The sequence below is a fragment of the Saimiri boliviensis genome, chromosome 3, assembly GCF_048565385.1.
Source record: "Saimiri boliviensis isolate mSaiBol1 chromosome 3, mSaiBol1.pri, whole genome shotgun sequence".
In the NCBI taxonomy this organism is placed as follows: Eukaryota; Metazoa; Chordata; class Mammalia; order Primates; family Cebidae; genus Saimiri; species Saimiri boliviensis.
This window is the reverse complement of record NC_133451.1, coordinates 4589983-4606379: the sequence shown is the minus strand read 5'-3', so window position 1 is coordinate 4606379 and position 16397 is coordinate 4589983. Positions and strand designations below refer to the sequence as shown.

At 59.7% G+C, this 16397-nt stretch overlaps 1 protein-coding gene across 8 annotated transcripts in view; it reads left to right on the top strand.

Moving 5' to 3' along the window:
- SH3TC1 (SH3 domain and tetratricopeptide repeats 1) overlaps positions 1-16120 on the top strand; it is a 64963-nt gene extending 48843 nt beyond the window's left edge. For all 8 annotated transcript variants that reach the window (XM_039468049.2, XM_074395826.1, XM_074395825.1 and 5 more), the window contains 7 exons: positions 1245-2900; positions 6609-6789; positions 7239-7389; positions 9446-9568; positions 10188-10338; positions 11427-11623; positions 15699-16120. In XM_039468049.2, the coding sequence (XP_039323983.2) occupies positions 1245-2900; positions 6609-6789; positions 7239-7389; positions 9446-9568; positions 10188-10338; positions 11427-11623; positions 15699-15956 (2717 nt within the window). In that variant the 3' untranslated portion in view covers positions 15957-16120. The remainder of the gene's footprint in view (positions 1-1244; positions 2901-6608; positions 6790-7238; positions 7390-9445; positions 9569-10187; positions 10339-11426; positions 11624-15698) is intronic.
- Positions 16121-16397: the final 277 nt, after the last annotated feature.

Genomic DNA, 16397 nt, shown 5'->3' with positions numbered 1-16397 from the left:
TTTTTTTTTTTTTTTTGAGCCGGAGTTTCGCCCTTGTTACCCAGGCTGGAGTGCAATGGCGCGATCTCGGCTCACCGCAACCTCCGCCTCCTGGACTCAGGCAATTCTCCTGCCTCAGCCTCCTGAGTAGCTGGGATTACAGGCACGTGCCACCATGCCCAGCTAATTTTTTTGCACTTTTAGAAGAGACGGGGTTTCACCATGTTGACCAGGATGGTCTCGATCTCTCGACCTCGTGATCCACCCGCCTCGGCCTCCCAAAGTGCTGGGATTACAGGCTTGAGCCACCGCGCCCGGCTTAAAAATATTTTTTACATGTGAGGTTGAAACAGAGAGTCTGTTTAAATCCAGATTCTTTCCTCGCCAGTAACGTCTCCTTTCCTCCCAAGTTTTCCGACAGGAAGCACGGGTGTTTGCTCACCTCTGGGAGGGGGTTTGGCTGCGAATGCCCTGAAGCCAGCCGGCGCCAGGGGGCTGTGCGGGCAGCCTGGCCTGTGTTAACCCTGTAGGAACCGTGGGCCTCAGGTTTTCAGACCACCTAAGGTGAAGGTGGCCACAGGGGTCTGGAAGCTTTCCCATGCTTCCCGCAGGGATGGTCCCTTTCCCTGCATGGAGCTGGGCACATGTGTACGACATCCCTGCCCTCTGCCGGGGGTGGCTTTACCAACTTTGCATAGCGGCTTTGGAGCTGATCAACAGCTCTGACTGGTTGTTGAGGATTTCATGAGTTCCCGCACCCCACTGGGGGGCCCGATATGCTGACAGTAATGACATTTGTGGTTGTAGCGCTGTGCATACTCGGGTCCAATTAAGTGGCTTTGATTGTTTTTTTTTTCTTTGTATTTTATTTTATTTTATTTTTTTGAGTCACGGTCTCACTTTGTTGCCCAGGCTGGTCTCGAACTCCTGGGCTCAAGCAATCCTCCTGCCTCGGCCTTCCAAAGTGCTGGGACTATAGGCATAAGCCACTATGCCCGGCCTTAAGTGGCTTTCATTCTAAAGGAAAAGATTCCTTTAGATGCCTTGAGAATCTCCGAGGCTCACTGAGCTGACACGTAGTCTCCTGAAACCATGCTGTCAAATGGGCGAAGGAGGAGGACCGGGGAGTGGCAAGCTGGTGGGGCAGTATTGTCTGAAGAGTGCTGCGCCAGGAACGCAGAGGCCAGGATGTGGGGACCTGTCCCCAGTGGACCCAGGACTCACATCTGGACTCTAATCTGTCTAGGTGTTTTTGTGACTTGCAGATCCTTGCCTGAGCCCGGAGCCGCAGGAGACCCTGCAGAAGGTGAAGAATGTTCTGGAACAATGCAAGACTTGCCAAGGCTACCCCCAGGAGCCAGCGTCCTGGGATCTCCGTGTGGCATCCAGCAACGACAGCTTGCAGGACCCGGAGGAGCCCTCCTTCTGCTTGGAAGCTGAGGACGACTGGGCGGACCCGGAGAGCCCGAGCTCGCTGCTGCTGTTCCTGAACGCTCCCGAGTACAAGGCTGGCTTCCGTGGCCTGTATGACGTGGCGCTGCCGTGGCTGAGCACTGTGTTCTGCAGCTTCGGCGATGAGGAAGAGGTGACTGGGCGCCTGGCACAGGCCCGGGGCACTGCCAAGAAAGCTGGCCTCCTCATGGCACTGGCCAGACTGTGCTTCCTCCTGGGGCGGCTGTGCAGCAGGAGACTCAAGCTGTCCCAGGCCCGGGTGTACTTTGAGGAAGCGCTGGGGGCACTGGAGGGCCGCTTTGGAGACCTGTTCCTGGTGGTGGCCGTGTATGCCAACCTGGCCAGCATTTACCGGAAGCAGAAGAACCGGGAGAAGTGTGCACAGGTGGTGCCCAAAGCCATGGCCCTGCTCCTGGGCATGCCCGGCCACATCTGCAGTACCGAGGCGGAGGGGGAGCTCCTGCAGCTGGCGCTGCGGTGGGCGGTGGGCGGCCAGAGCCCGCAGGCCGAGGCCCGGGCCTGCTTCCTGCTGGCCAGGCACCATGTGCACCTCAAGCAGCCCGAGGAGGCGCTGCCCTTCCTAGAGAGGCTGCTGCTTTTGCACAGGGACTCGGGAGCCCCGGCGGCTTCGTGGCCCACGGACTGCTCCCTGCTCCTGGCTGACATCTACAGCCGCAAGTGCCTGCCCCACCTGGTGCTGGGCTGTGTCAAGGTGGCCTCATTGCGGACACGAGGCTCACTGGCCAGCTCGCTGAGGAGCGTGGACTTAGTGCTCCGGAACGCCCCCCAGCCCCACGGCCTCCCTGCCCAGACTTCCCATTACCTCAGGCAAGCGCTGGCCTCCCTGACCCCGGACACGGGCCAGCCACTGCATGGCCCCCTCTACGCCAGCCTGGCCCAGCTGTACAGCCACCACGGGTGCCACGGCCCGGCCATCACCTTCATGACACAGGCAGTGGAAGCCAGTGCGGCTGCCGGAGTCCGTGCCATCGTGGACCATCTAGTGGCTTTGGCCTGGCTGCACGTGCTGCACGGGCAGAGCCCGGTGGCCCTGGACATCCTGCAGTCTGTCCAGGATGCGGGGGTGGCCAGCGAGGACCAGGAGGGTGTGATTGCCAACATGGTGGCCGTGGCCCTGAAGAGGACCGGCCGGACGAGGCAGGCAGCTGAGGGCTACTACCATGCCCTGCAGGTGGCTCAGGGCCTGGGCCAGCAGAGGAACCAGGCAGTGGTGCTAGCCAACTTCGGGGCTCTGTGCCTGCACGTGGGGGCCAGCAGGCTGGCGCGGCACTATCTCCTGGAGGCTGTGCGGCTGTTCTCGAGGCTGCCCCGCAGGGAGTGTGGCCGGGACTTCACCCACGTGCTCCTGCAGCTGGGTCACTTATGCACCCGCCAGGGCCCCGCCCAGCAGGGCAAGGGCTACTACGAGTGGGCCCTTCTGGTCGCCGTGGAGACAGGCCACGTGGAAAGTGAGTGACCCAATCCCTCCTGCATGCCTTCCGGGCCCACTCGGGGTTAGGGCACACCTGGGGTTTGTGATTCAGACGCCGGTGCTGGTTTTTCCATCATCAAAAATGCTGAGTCGTGGCAAACAGCAGATGCTGGCATGCGCCCTGGAGACAGGCAGTTCCCACGCAGGGCCGGGCCCTCTGTGCCCTTTGGGGGGAGCCAGCTCTTTCAGGTTTGCCCAGGGACCACCCTACCTTGAGTCCTGCATGCTGGGAATCCCTGCAGTCCAGGCAGTGGGGCGATGGGTCACCCTAGATGTAGCCCGGGGAACAGAGCAGGCTCCTCTGAGCTGGGCCTTGGGGCCCCTCCTCGAGCCAGGCCCTGACGCCAGTGCTTGTGCCCATGTTATCTGCTTGACATCTCGGCGGCCCTGTGCACCTGACATCCCACTTCACAGAAGACGCGAGGGCGGGTGGTCACCCAAAGCCGCCGAGCAGTTCATGCAAAAGCAGCGCGCTGTGCAGAGGGTACCAGGCCCCACCCACAAGTTGGGCTTGTGGGGTCCTCGGGTGGCAGGGGCTGAGCGTGGGAAAGTGACCTTTGGTCCGGAGAAGCCACAAAAGGGTGAGCGTCGTCATGGCGGGGCAGCTCTTGGCCCGTTAGGGAAGTCTCTTTAGTCTGGGACCAGAGGGTTGAGAGGGTTTAGACAAGCAGTAGGTGGTGGGTGAGGGGCTGGTGGTGTAGCTGTGTGAAGGCCCGGGGTGAGGGAATGGGGGTGAGTGAGTGGGGGTGGGTAAGCAGGGGTGTGAGCAGGGGCGGGTGGGCTTGGGGGTGAGTGAGTGAAAGTGTAATCGGGATGAGTGAACGGAGTGTGACTGCGGGTCAGTGAGCGGAGCCTGCGCAGGGAGGCGCAGAGCTGGGAGTGAGTAGTTGGGTGCTGGATGGTGAGAAGCTCTGCTGTGGAGCTAAGCAGGGCCTGGGGCCTCGGGCTGTGGCTTAACCCTTTTCCCAGAAGCACTGGGGAGCCGTCAAGTGCTGTGGACTACTCACTGCAGCCGCCAGCAGTGAACAGACAGTAGGTGGGCGGGGCCGCTGCAACCTATAGACGGCGGGGCGCAGACGGGGAAGCGGAGTCCGGGCAAGTGGCCAGGACCTGGGGTGCCGTCGGGGGTCCCCCCTGCCCTGCAGCGCTTTGTCCGTCCCCCCAGGATGGATATCCCGGCATACTGAGACCACTCAGAGGTGCCTCCTGTGGCCTGGCTCAGAGCCCCGGGGCTGTGGCCCAATCTGTCCATTTCTCAGCACGGGCCTGGCACCCGCTCCTGGCCCGGGGAGGGGCGGGAGGGTTCAGACCCAGGCGTCTTCCCCAGGGGCATTCTCTGACTAGAAGGGGACGTTTGGGACCTCCAGGAGGAACTCAGCACCCCAGCCCCTACTGTGGCCTCTGGTGGGTCCTGGCCACATTAGCCAGTGGCACCTCCTTCTACGAGGCCCTCCCCCAGGGTGGGATTCAGACTTGGGAACACAGGACAGGGGACAGGGGTCATGCTTCCCTCTCCCCACCCCTCGCCAACAGCCCAGGAGACCGAGGGCAGGCTGGTACCCCACATGCTTACTTGGGGTCATTTTCAAGTCACTTTCGGTAGTCTGTCTTTCTGGAATTGGCCGCTACATCTGGATGATCTGCTGGTTGTACAATTGCTCCGAGTTTTCATGGAATCCTTTTATTTCTGTCAGGTCGGCAATAATGTCCCCTCTTCATTTCTGATCTTAGAAATGTGGGGTTTTACGTATTGATTGATTTTTAATAGAGGTGGGGTGTCAGCACGTTGCCCAGGCTGGCCTTGAGTGCTGGCCTCAAGTGATCCTCCCGCCTCGGCCTCACAGAGTGCTGGGATTACGGGCGTGAACCACGGTGTTCAGTCTCTGATGTTCGCCATTTGTATCCTGTCTTGCTTTTCTTGGTCAGTCTGGTGAAAGATTTGTCAATTTTATTAGTATTTTCAAAAAAACAACTTTTGGTTGTGTCGTTTATCTGTACTGTTTCCCTATTCTCTCTATTTTCCTACCGTATTCCGCATTCTAACGTTTATTATTTTCTTCCTTTTACTTGCTTTGGGTTTAGTTCATTCTTCATTTTCTTGTTTCTCAAGGTTGGAGTTGAGGGTTTTTTGGTTTTGTTTTGTTTGAGACAGAGTCTTGCTGTGTCGCCTAGGCTGGAGTGCAGTGGCACAATTTCAGCTCACTGCAACCTCCATCTCCCTGGCTGAACCGATTCTCCTGCCTCAGCCTCCTGAGTAGCTGGGACTACAGGTGCACGCTACCACGCCAGGCTAATTTTTGTATTTTTAGTAGAGACGGAGTTTCACCATGTTGGCCTGGCTGGTCTCGAACTCCTGACCTCGTGATCCACCCACTTCGGCCTCCCAAAGTGCTGGGATTACAGGTGTGAGCCGCGTGCCCAGCCAAGTTTAGGTTTTTGATTTAACATTTCCCTTTGAGCACTGCCTTACTTGCATCTTGGAATTTTTTGATATACTGTGCTTTTTTTTTTTTCGTCTTAGACAGCATTTTGCTGTAGCCCAGGTTGGAGTGCAATGGTGTAATCTCAGCTCATTGCAGCCTCTAACCAGGTTCAAGCCATGCTCATGCCTCAGCCTCCCGAGTAGCTGGGATTACAGACATGTGCCATCACACTGTATTTTTTATAGAGACGGGGTTTCACCATGTTGCCCAGGCTGGTCTCGAACTCCCGGACTCCAGTGATCCTCCTGCCTCGGCCTTCCACAGTGCCGGATGACAGGTGTGAGCCACCGCGCCCGGCCCCTGCTGTGCTTCCGTGTTCCTGCTTCTCCAGTTACTTTCGGTTTCCCTGATGATCTCCTTTGACTCGCTGGTTGTTTAGGAGTGCGTAATTTCCACGTATTTTTGGATTCCCCAAATTGTTTTCACTGCTGATTTCCAGTTTCACGTCCGTGCCGCTGAAGATCACCTCAGCTTTGCTCTCAGGCCTTTTCCACTCACTGAGGCTCGTTCCGTGGCCTGGCATGTGGTCTGTCTTGGGGGCTCTCCGGTGGGTGCTTGAGAGAACTGTGTATTCTGCTGCTGTTATCGACGTCCATTGGGTGTACCTGGTTCCTGGTGTTAATCTCTGGCATGTTTCTGACACCAGACAGTCAGAAGCTTCCCACCGTTCCCAGCGCCCTGGCTTTGGGAGAGGCCGGGAAGCCAGTGGGTTTGGAGCCTGGCTGCCTGGGAGGAGGACAGGCGTGGGAACGCCAGGGGCCGGCTTTGAACCTCATTCCCCCAACATGATACTGTGTGTGGCAGACACGATGCTTGGCTTTGGTCTCTCAGGGTTCCATCTGTGGCAAGGGCTGCTAGTGCTCCCGGCCTCGTCAGCTTGGGCTGAAGGCAGCCATGGTCCTGGCCAGAGGGGCTTTGTGAAGCAGAAACAGGTAGCCTGGTGCAGGGGCGGGGCCTGGCCAGGACCTCAGCCCTGCGGGTTGTAGAGAAGGCTGGCGCTCTCCCAAGCTGTGTCCATGTCGCGGTGTGCTCAGCGGCTACCCTTGCACGGGCTCCAGGCCTGTCTGTGCGCAGTCTCCTGCCTATGTGGTCCCGGCTCACGGAGGCGTGGAGGAGGCAAACACACCACAGGGGCCTCCGAGCCCGGCCGGCCTCGCTGCAGTGCTGGGAGGCTGACGTCTTCCTTTTCGTCCTCCGCCCAGGCCAGCTGAGGGCCGTCCAGCGGCTGTGCCACTTCTACAGTGCCGTCATGCCCAGCGAGGCCCAGTGTGTCATCTACCATGAGCTCCAGCTCTCCCTGGCCTGCAGGGTGGCCGACAAGGTGCTGGAGGGGCAGCTCCTGGAGACCATCAGCCAGCTCTACCTGTCCCTGGGCACCGAGCGGTGAGGTTCTGCAGTGGCAGGGGCCCGGGGCGCGGCGGAGCGGGGCAGGGTGGGGGCACAGGGAAGCTGGCCCAGGGCCCCAGCTGCACTCTCCTTGGGGTTGTTTGTTTCATTGGCATCGGATGTTCTGAGCTGATGGGCCGCGGGTCGACCCAGGGCTGCATCTGGAGAAGACACAGGCCGTGTCTGGGAGCCGGGGGAGATGGAGCACACCCCTCCTGCCACGGGGCAGCATGATGCCTGGTTCCCTCAGGACGTCCTTCATCCTTTCCGTACCACACTTGTTCATCCAGCCCTCCCAGCAGTCTGGGAAGGGCAGGACACTGTGCACACAAGAGGGCCATTCCCAGACCCCGCATTCGAAATTCATCTGTCACCAGACCCACGGGAAGAGGCAGACTGGTTCCAGGCTGTGGAGCGCTCGTTCTGACACCCGTGTCTCATGCCAGGGCCTATAAATCCGCTCTGGACTACACCAAACGGAGTCTGGGGATTTTCATCGACCTCCAGAAGAAGGAGAAGGAGGCGCATGCCTGGCTGCAAGCAGGAAAGATCTATTACATCCTGCGGCAGAGTGAGCTAGTGGACCTGTACATCCAGGTGAGGACGCACGAGGGCCCTGCACAGGCTCACTCTCCATCCACCTGTCCGTCCGTCTGTCTGTTCATCATCCATCCATTCACGTGTTCATTCATCCATTTACCTGTTCATCCTTCCATCCATCCATCCGTCCGTCCATCATCCATCCACGCATGTGTCCATTCATTCATTTACTTGTTCATCCTATCATCCATCCGTCCGTCCTTCCATCATCCATCCATCCTTCTATCCTCCATCCATTCACCTGATCGTCCTTCCATCCATCATCCATTCATCCATCATCCATCCTTCCATCATCCATCCACTCACCTGTTCATCCTTTCATCTGTCATCCATCCATCTATACATCCATCCCTCCATCCTCCATCTATCCTTCCATCATCCGTCCATTCACCTGTTTGTCCTTCCATCCATGATTCATCCATCTTTCCATTATCCATCCATTCACCTGTTCATCCTTCCATCTATCCATCCATCATCCATCTATCCATCTATTCATCCATCCATCCATCATCCATCCACCCATCCACCCATCCATCCACCCATCCAGCCATTCATTTATCCCTCCATTTATTTGTCTGTCAGTCCATTTGTTTATTCATACATTCATCCATCCATCCATCTCTCCGTCCATCCATATGTACATACATGCATCATCCACCCATCCATCCATACATAGATACACACATCATTCCACCCACCTATCCATCCATCCATCCATCCGTCCATCCATCCATCCATCCGTCCATCCATCCACCCATCTGTCCATCCATCCATCCATCCATTCATGCATCCATCTATTCACATATCCATCCATTCATCCATTCATCTGCCCATCCATCCATCCATCCATCCATCCATCCATACATCTGCTTATCCATCCATCCATTCATCCATCCATCTACTCGTTCCAAAGCCACTGCTGAGCACCTGCTGTATGCCTTTCCCCTCCTTCCCACTGGTTCCCTCATATCCTCCCCAAATGCCCAGCATCTTCTCCCTGAGGGCAGAGGCACGGGCCGCTCACAGGCCCAGCACCTGCTGGTATACAGCACATGCTCAAATAACATGTCCACTCAGTTAACACAGAAGAACTTGCTCCAAGCAACACATGGCACATCTCCCTACAAAATGCATCTATCATAGCAGCTGTTTTCAGAGGCTTTCCCAAACACAGTGTGATCTGGAACAAATTGAGGAGCCCAGGAGCCTGGCGAGGCTTTCATTTTTGAGCACCTGCTGTATACCTCCTCAAGCTGAGGAGAAAAATCAAGAGCTCACGGCCAAGAGGGGACCAGGTCCATCCAGGAACACTCTTGATATGGAGCCCTGAGCTGTGGCAGGGATGTGGCAGCGCAGAAAGGAGTGGGGGCTGGGCTCCCAGCAGTCTGGAGGCCCAGAGGCTGGTGTGAGTGCGGGGGGAGTGGGCTAGGCCTAGCCCTGGGGGCAGGATTCACAGGTGCGGAGGCCCAGGCATGGGTGGGAGCCTGGCACTGTCTGGGAACAGCAAGCAGTGGAGTCTGGCCAGGTCACAGGCGGGTCACAGGCAGTGCTAGGCTGCTCAGCCACACACTCAGCGGGCATTTGTGGAGCACCTGCTGGGGGCTGGGAGTAGCAGGAGGCCCTGAACACTGCAGAGAAGCCCATGGCTTGGTCCCTGGCCTTGTGGAGCTGACCTTCCTGGTGGGAGAGACAGGCGACCCTGACTAGCTAGACACCTGCTCAGGGTTCGAACGGGAAGGACCAGGGCAGAGGGGCAGGATGTGTGGGAGCCCTGAGACGCCGGGGCAGAGAGTGCCGAGGTCAGCATGTGGTGAGTGGGTTGGAGGCTGGCTCTGGGCTCCGTGCCCAGCTCCTCACACGCCCTCGCCTGCCGGCAGCTGCGCAGGCACCTCCTGGCACTCAGCTGCATCCGGTCACTGTCCTCGTGCCAGCGGTGGCGGCAGCCCCAGCACACAGGGTCTGAAAAGGCTGAGGCTGGTGGGGGCGTCTCACCTGGGTGGGCGTGGCCGCCTCGCCAGGTGTGGGTCTTGAGGGAACTTCCGCCTCCTTGCAGGTGGCACAGAATGTGGCCCTGTACACAGGCGACCCCAGCCTGGGGCTGGAGCTGTTCGAGGCGGCTGGAGATATCTTCTTCAATGGGGCCTGGGAGCGGGAGAAAGCCGTGTCCTTCTACCGGGTGAGCTGGCCTGCGGGCTGATGCGGGTTGGCCCTTGGGGGCACCTTGAGGGCTGAGGCACAGGTGTGGCAGGGCAGAGGCCTCCCACGCGGAGGCAGGGCCGCCCCATGCACGTGCTTAGTTTCCTAGCGGTTTCACCGGGAGGGATATTGACTGCACCCCCGCCCGGATCAAACGCTTGGGCCCTGGACGCAGCAACGGGCTCTCCCTTCACCCCATGAGCTCAAGCAGCCATGGTGGGAAGTCCTGTCCCCATCTCCCAGATGAGGAAACTGAGGCTCAGAGAGGCACGGGGACGTGTCAAAGGACACACAGCATGTCAGTGGGAGACCCAGGGACAGGGTCCCGGTCTACAGGCACCCCGAAGTGGGGACGGCTTCTCCCTTCCTCTGAGCTCACGGCGTGGCTCAGCCCTGGGCACAGATAAGTGTGGTGTTCTCAGAGCAGACAGGAGTGTTGGGTCCCCTCAGCCAGACCCCCGGTGCCCAGGCGGGAGGGGCTGGTCTGAGGCTGCAGGGCATGGCTGGATGGGCCTCAGGTGACCCTTCAGCCCCCAGCTTGGGTGTCTGAACTGGCTGTGGGAAGCCTGACCCCCCCCCCCCCACTGCCTGTGTGGTAGGACCGGGCCCTGCCCCTGGCAGTGACGACGGGCAACCACAAGGCGGAGCTGCGGCTGTGCAACAAGCTGGTGGCGCTGCTGGCCACGCTGGAGGAGCCCCAGGAGGGCCTGGAGTTCGCCCACAGGGCCCTAGCACTCAGCATCACCCTGGGTAAGACCCGGACCCCACGCTGCCGGGACCCACACCTTGCCAGAGTGCAGCCTGCAGGTCTGCAGGGCAGGAGCCCACACCGCTGCCGGGTGCTCTGGTATCCTGTCCAGGCAGGCAGACCAGCCCAGCTGGCTACCCCGTCCCGCCCTGGGCACAGCCAGGGGTCTCTCACGAAGTGTAGAGCTCCCTGCCTGGCTGAGCTCTGCTTCCTCTGCCTCTTCCCCCCACCGACCGTAAGGGCTGCCCAGTGTGCCCTGCCTTCCAGACACTCTGGGCATCTGGGCAGTCCCTGAGCGTGCCAGGCAGAGTGGCCATGGCCTCATGTGCACCGATTGGCCCCTTTCTCTCATACCCTTCCCACCTTCATCAACCACGCAGTTCTCTGGCTGATGAAATCCCAGTTCCCCTTCCAGCAGCCTGCCCCTCAATGCCAGGCACCCCTGGTGCTGTGCCAGGGTTGTCTGTCCTCCTCCAGAGAGGAAGCCCTGAGTGGTCTGCATGCCCCGGAGCCTTGCACCCCATGGCCTGGCACACAGTAGGTGTGCAGCCGTGTGGGAATGCATTGAATGCAGGCTCCACGCTCCTTGCCCTGGAAAGAGGAGGATGCCGGAGACAGCCCGGGTGGGCTTGTGCATTTTCGGGGGCACCTGGAGTTCAGGCACGCAGCGACTCCCCAGCGCCGGGGTCTCTGATGATGACACGCCCAGGAAGAGTTGAACGTCACGTCTGTGGGTTGCCTGGAGCCCTGGTGCCCGGGAGTGTCTGGGCTGCACGCCATTTGGGCTCTCCTGGTTAAAAGCAGTGAGCAGAGGCAGGCGGCTGTGTGCAGGCACAGAGCTGGGCCGTCCAAGTCCCACTTTGCCAAAGCCTCCCAGTAGACAGGGGCAGGACTTTTGAGTTCTGCTTTGCAGATGGGAAAAGTGAGTCTGGGAGCCCGGAGGGACTGGCCGGGGCTGTCCAGGTGACCGCAGGTGCCTGGAGGCGGGCCAGGTGCTGCCGGGGTCTGCAGGCCTGCTCCTGAGGGGCCTGTGCCCTGCCTGCCCCAGGGAGCCCTGTTCTCACACCTGCCCCCTCGGCCTGCCCTCCAGGGGACCGGCTGAACGAGCGGGTGGCCTACCACCGGCTGGCCGCGCTGCACCACCGGCTGGGCCACGGCGAGCTGGCGGAGCACTTCTACCTCAAGGCCCTGTCTCTCTGCAACTCGCCCCTGGAGTTCGACGAGGAGACCCTGTACTATGTGAAGGTGTACCTGGTGCTCGGTGACATCATCTTCTACGACCTGAAGGTGGGTGGGGAGGGGCAGGGCCGGGGGGCCCCCGGCCCCCTTGGAGTGGGATCTCCACCCAGACCCCAGAGACCTGGGTTCCAGCCTTCCTTCGGAATGGCCCAGTGGCCTCCCTGGAGCTCTGCGCCTGGCCGGAGGAGCCGGCAAGGTTAGCAGATACAACCCAGCTCCTGAGCTGGCCAGGCCCCGCCCTTGAGAGCTCAGCCTCAGCCAGGGTGGCTGACACATGAGCAGCCTCTTCTTTACCCACTGGCAGCCACTGGGTAAAGAAGAGGGATTGTAGTCATGGGGGCCCTCCTGGAGGAGGTGACACCAACTCTGAATCTTGACAGTCGAATGTCAAGTTGCAGTTAACAAAGGAAATAGGGTAGGGAGAAAGACATTTGGGGGATGGCATTATCCTCACACTGAATCTGCTATGCAAGATCCAACCCAAATTCCATTGCTTCCTCTAGAAAGCCTGCCCAGGGTGCCAATTTGTACTGAGCAACTCCTTTCTGGAGTCTTGAGACACCTTGAATCTTCATTATCACCCAGGCAGGGCGGGGCGGGGTGGATGTCTCACCACCCTGCTTCAGACAGGGAAGCCCCAGCTCAGGGGGGGTGCAGTGGGGTGGGGCCCCAACAGCCAGGCCAAGGCGTTGCTGGGTCAGTGCTGGGACCTGTGCTCCCTCTGCTCCCAGCCCTGCAGGGGTGAGAGCTGGGACGGGCTGGCTCTGACCTGGAGTGTCTCCGCCCCCCTGCCCTGCAGGCACCCGCCCCTCCTCAGCATCCCTGCAGCGCCGCCTCAGTGCTCCCTGTGGGATGAGGGGCCAGGGTGCTCCAGTCCAGGGGCTGAGCTCTTGGGGGCCTTAAAACAACATGAGAAGGTGGGGCAGCCCTAAGACCCCACCCGTCCCGTATCCCCCCACAGGCCTGGGGCTGCCCCGCGGCCCCCACCCAGTGCTGGCGACACCTGGTGGTCGGAAGTGGTCCCTGTGGCCTCTCAAGTCACAGCCAGACAGGGAGGTGCCCGGCAGCAGGCCCAGAGGAACACTGCTGGCTGCTCACGAGCTGACATGGGACCCAGGGCACCGGCCTCCCAGAAGGGGCCTTTATCTCTCTTGGTCACACCCGCTGCCTGCTCCACCCACCCAGAAGGAAGGGAAGGGTCAAGTCCCTGAGAGGCAGAGGTCCGAGGCTGGGGTCGAGGGGCAGAGACCTCCTTCACCTCCTTCCCATGCACAGCCCTCTGGGCCTCATCGTGACTGTGCTGAGTGCAGGCCAGTGTTCCCCACGGAGGCCCGCACAGAGGCCCCCTCGGAATTCCCCCAGGGAAGCTGTCTTTCCAAGGCCACACCCTCCTCCTGTGTAGGAGACGCTGAACCCTGGGCCCCGAGGGGTGGGAGAGAAAGCCGGCTGGACGGGGCCTGGAAGGCTGGCAGAGAGGCAGGGGTAAACAGGCATCCTTGCCAACTGCCTCTCAAATGGGGTCCCTTTTAGTCTACACATGAGAGTGAGCCCTGGAATAGGGTGGCTTGGGTATGCCACCCACCAGCTGCTGCACACACCACAGGCACACGCAAATGCACACACACACCAGCACACGTGTGCACACAGGCACAGGGACACACACAGGGACTCGCACATGCACATGCACACACACACACACAGGCACACACACAGGCACAGGCACGCACAAAGGGACTTGCAAATGCACACACAGGCACAGGCACATACACATGCACACACTGGTACGCGTGCACACACAGGCACAGGTACACAGGTACACACGCACACACACAGGCACTGGCACACACACAGGTACATGCACACACAGGCACACACAGGCACAGGCACAGGCACACACAGCTACACACGCACACAGGCACAGGTACAAACATACAGGTACACACAGGCACAGGCACACACACAGGTACACATGCACACACAGGCACAGGCACAGGTATGCGTGCACACACAGACACACACAGGTACACGCGCACATGCACAGGCACATACACACAGGCACACAAGCACTGGCACACACACAGGTACGTGCACACAGGCACAGGCACACACACAGGTACATGCACACACAGAGGCACAGGCACACAGGTACACGCACACACACAGGTACACACACAGGTACACACAGGTACACACACAAGGGTACACACGCAGGCACAGGCACACACACAGGTACACGCACGCACACTCACACACAGGCACAGGCACACAGGTACACGCACACAGGCACAGACAGGCACTGGCACACACAGACACTGGCATATACAGGTACAGGCACACACACAGGGACTTGCAAATGCACACAGGCACACACACACATACACATGCACACACAGGCACACACACACACACAGGCACTTGCACACACAGGCATGCGCACACACAGGTGCACACACACAGGCACATGCACACACAGGTATACACGCACACACAGGCACAGGCACACACACAGCTACACATGCACACAGGCACAGGTACAAACATACAGGTACACATAGGCACGGGCACACACACAGGTACACATGCACACACAGGCACAGGCACAGGTATGCGTGCACACACAGGCACACACACAGGTACACACGCACATGCACAGGCACATACACACAGGCACACACAAGCACTGGCACACACACAGGTACATGCACACAGGCACAGGCACACACACAGGTACACGCACACACAGAGGCACAGGCACACAGGTACACGCACACACACAGGTACACACACACAGGTACACACAGGTACACACACGGGTACACACGCAGGCACAGGCACACACAGGTACACGCACACACACACACAGAGGCACAGGCACACAGGTACACGCACACAGGCACAGACAGGCACTGGCGCACACACAGACACTGGCACATACAGGTACAGGCACACACACAGGGACTTGCAAATGCACACAGGCACACACACACATACACATGCACACACAGGCACACACACAGGCACATGCACACACAGGAACACACACACAGGAACACACACAGCCACACACACAGGCACACACACACAGGTGCACACACAGGCACATGCACACACAGGTGCACAGACACATGCTTTGACTGGCTCTTTCCTGTTTAGTTGGGATGCCCCCTCCTTCAGGAAGCCCTCGCCTCCCACCCCAGGCTGAGTCCCGGGCTCGCCACAGGCTCCCAGGCTTCCCTCTGCCACAGCCCTGGCCACCCTGTGCAGTCAGTTTTCACTCCCAGGTCCCCCAGACTGGTAGCAGGGACATTAGGCTCAGCCGTGCACCCGGCAGAGTCCAGTGTTGGGTGGGCTGGGGGGTGTTGGCTACGCCCCTGCCCCGTGTGTGGGTGGGCAGTGAGGGGACGAACCAGCTCTGCACCTTGGATTTTGTCCTTGGCCCTGGGAGCTGTCTTGAGATGGTAAAGGGGGCTGAGCCAGGCATGGGTCTTGGAGAGGTCCCTTGGGTGACCCCCGTGTGGAGGAGGCGCCTGGGGAGAAGCTGGGTGGGGGGTGGGAGGGTCAAGGAGGAGGGCTGGGAGGCCACGTCCCAACCCAGGGATGGCGAGTTTGAGCCAAAGCTGCATCTAAAATGGTAGCAGAGGTCTGGGGAGTCACTCTCTGTCCCTAGTTCAGAGAAGAGTCCCAGAGATGACACCTGTGAGATACTTTTGCACCTGGCCCGGCCCGTGGAAGGGCCTGGAAATGGTCATTGTGGACAGGGGTCAGAGGGAAGCCTGGGTCACTCAACAACGCTGTGCCCCTGCTGTGGCTGGGCGCCACGGGTCCCGCATGGGACTCTCAGAGCAGACAGGCTCCACCCCAACCGCAGCCCACAGGGAAAGCGGTCACTGCCTGCAGAGAGCGTGGGGCTGGGGCAGGAGGCTCAGGGTGGCTCAGGTGTAGGGACAGTCAGGAAGGCGTCCAGGGGTGTCGGGGCCTACAGCCGTGGAGTTTCACAGGCTTCGGGGCTCCTGGGGTGAGCTGGTGCTGGTGGGACCTGATGGTCAGACCTGGAGACGGGAACGGCCTCTGGGAAGATGGGCTTCAAGTCTCCTTTTGGCTGAGCATGGCCTGTCCCCTTCAGGACCCGTTTGACGCAGCTGGGTATTACCAGCTGGCACTGGCGGCCGCCGTGGACCTGGGTAACAAGAAGGCGCAGCTGAAGATCTACACGCGGCTGGCCACCATCTACCACAACTTCCTCCTGGACCGCGAGAAGTCGCTCTTCTTCTACCAGAAGGCCAGGACCTTCGCCACGGAGCTCAACATCCGCAGGGTCAATCTGCCTCCCCTGCCGCTCTGCGGGTGGGCCCCCTGGCTGGCCCCCGGCCACCCTCGCTGAGGACAGGGTCCAAGGAAGTGGGTTTTGTGCTGGCGGTATGCAGGGGTTGCGGGGGGGAGGTGTGGTCTCCTGCCTCTCCTGGTGTCACCAGTGGCTCATTTTCTGGCAAATGGAGGCATGAAAGCACGGGTCAAATAGCAATAAATGGGATTTTTTTTTTTTTTTTTTTTTTGCAATAACTTACTGAAGTCACAAAGGCATCCTTCCCTGGCGTGTCTAAGGGCCAGCTCCCTCCCCTGGGGGCAGCCCTGCTGCTATGTCCTGATCTTGGGTATGAGAAAGACCCTGAGTCCAACAGACTTGGGGCAGGTCACCATGAGCCTCGGTTTCTTTGGCGGCCAGAGGGGAGACGGTGGAGGTAGTCCCTGGGGAGGTGCCTGCTCTGAGCTTTTGCTGTAGGTCTCATGGCACGCTTGCCTTTAATCCTCAGGCCACTGTGCC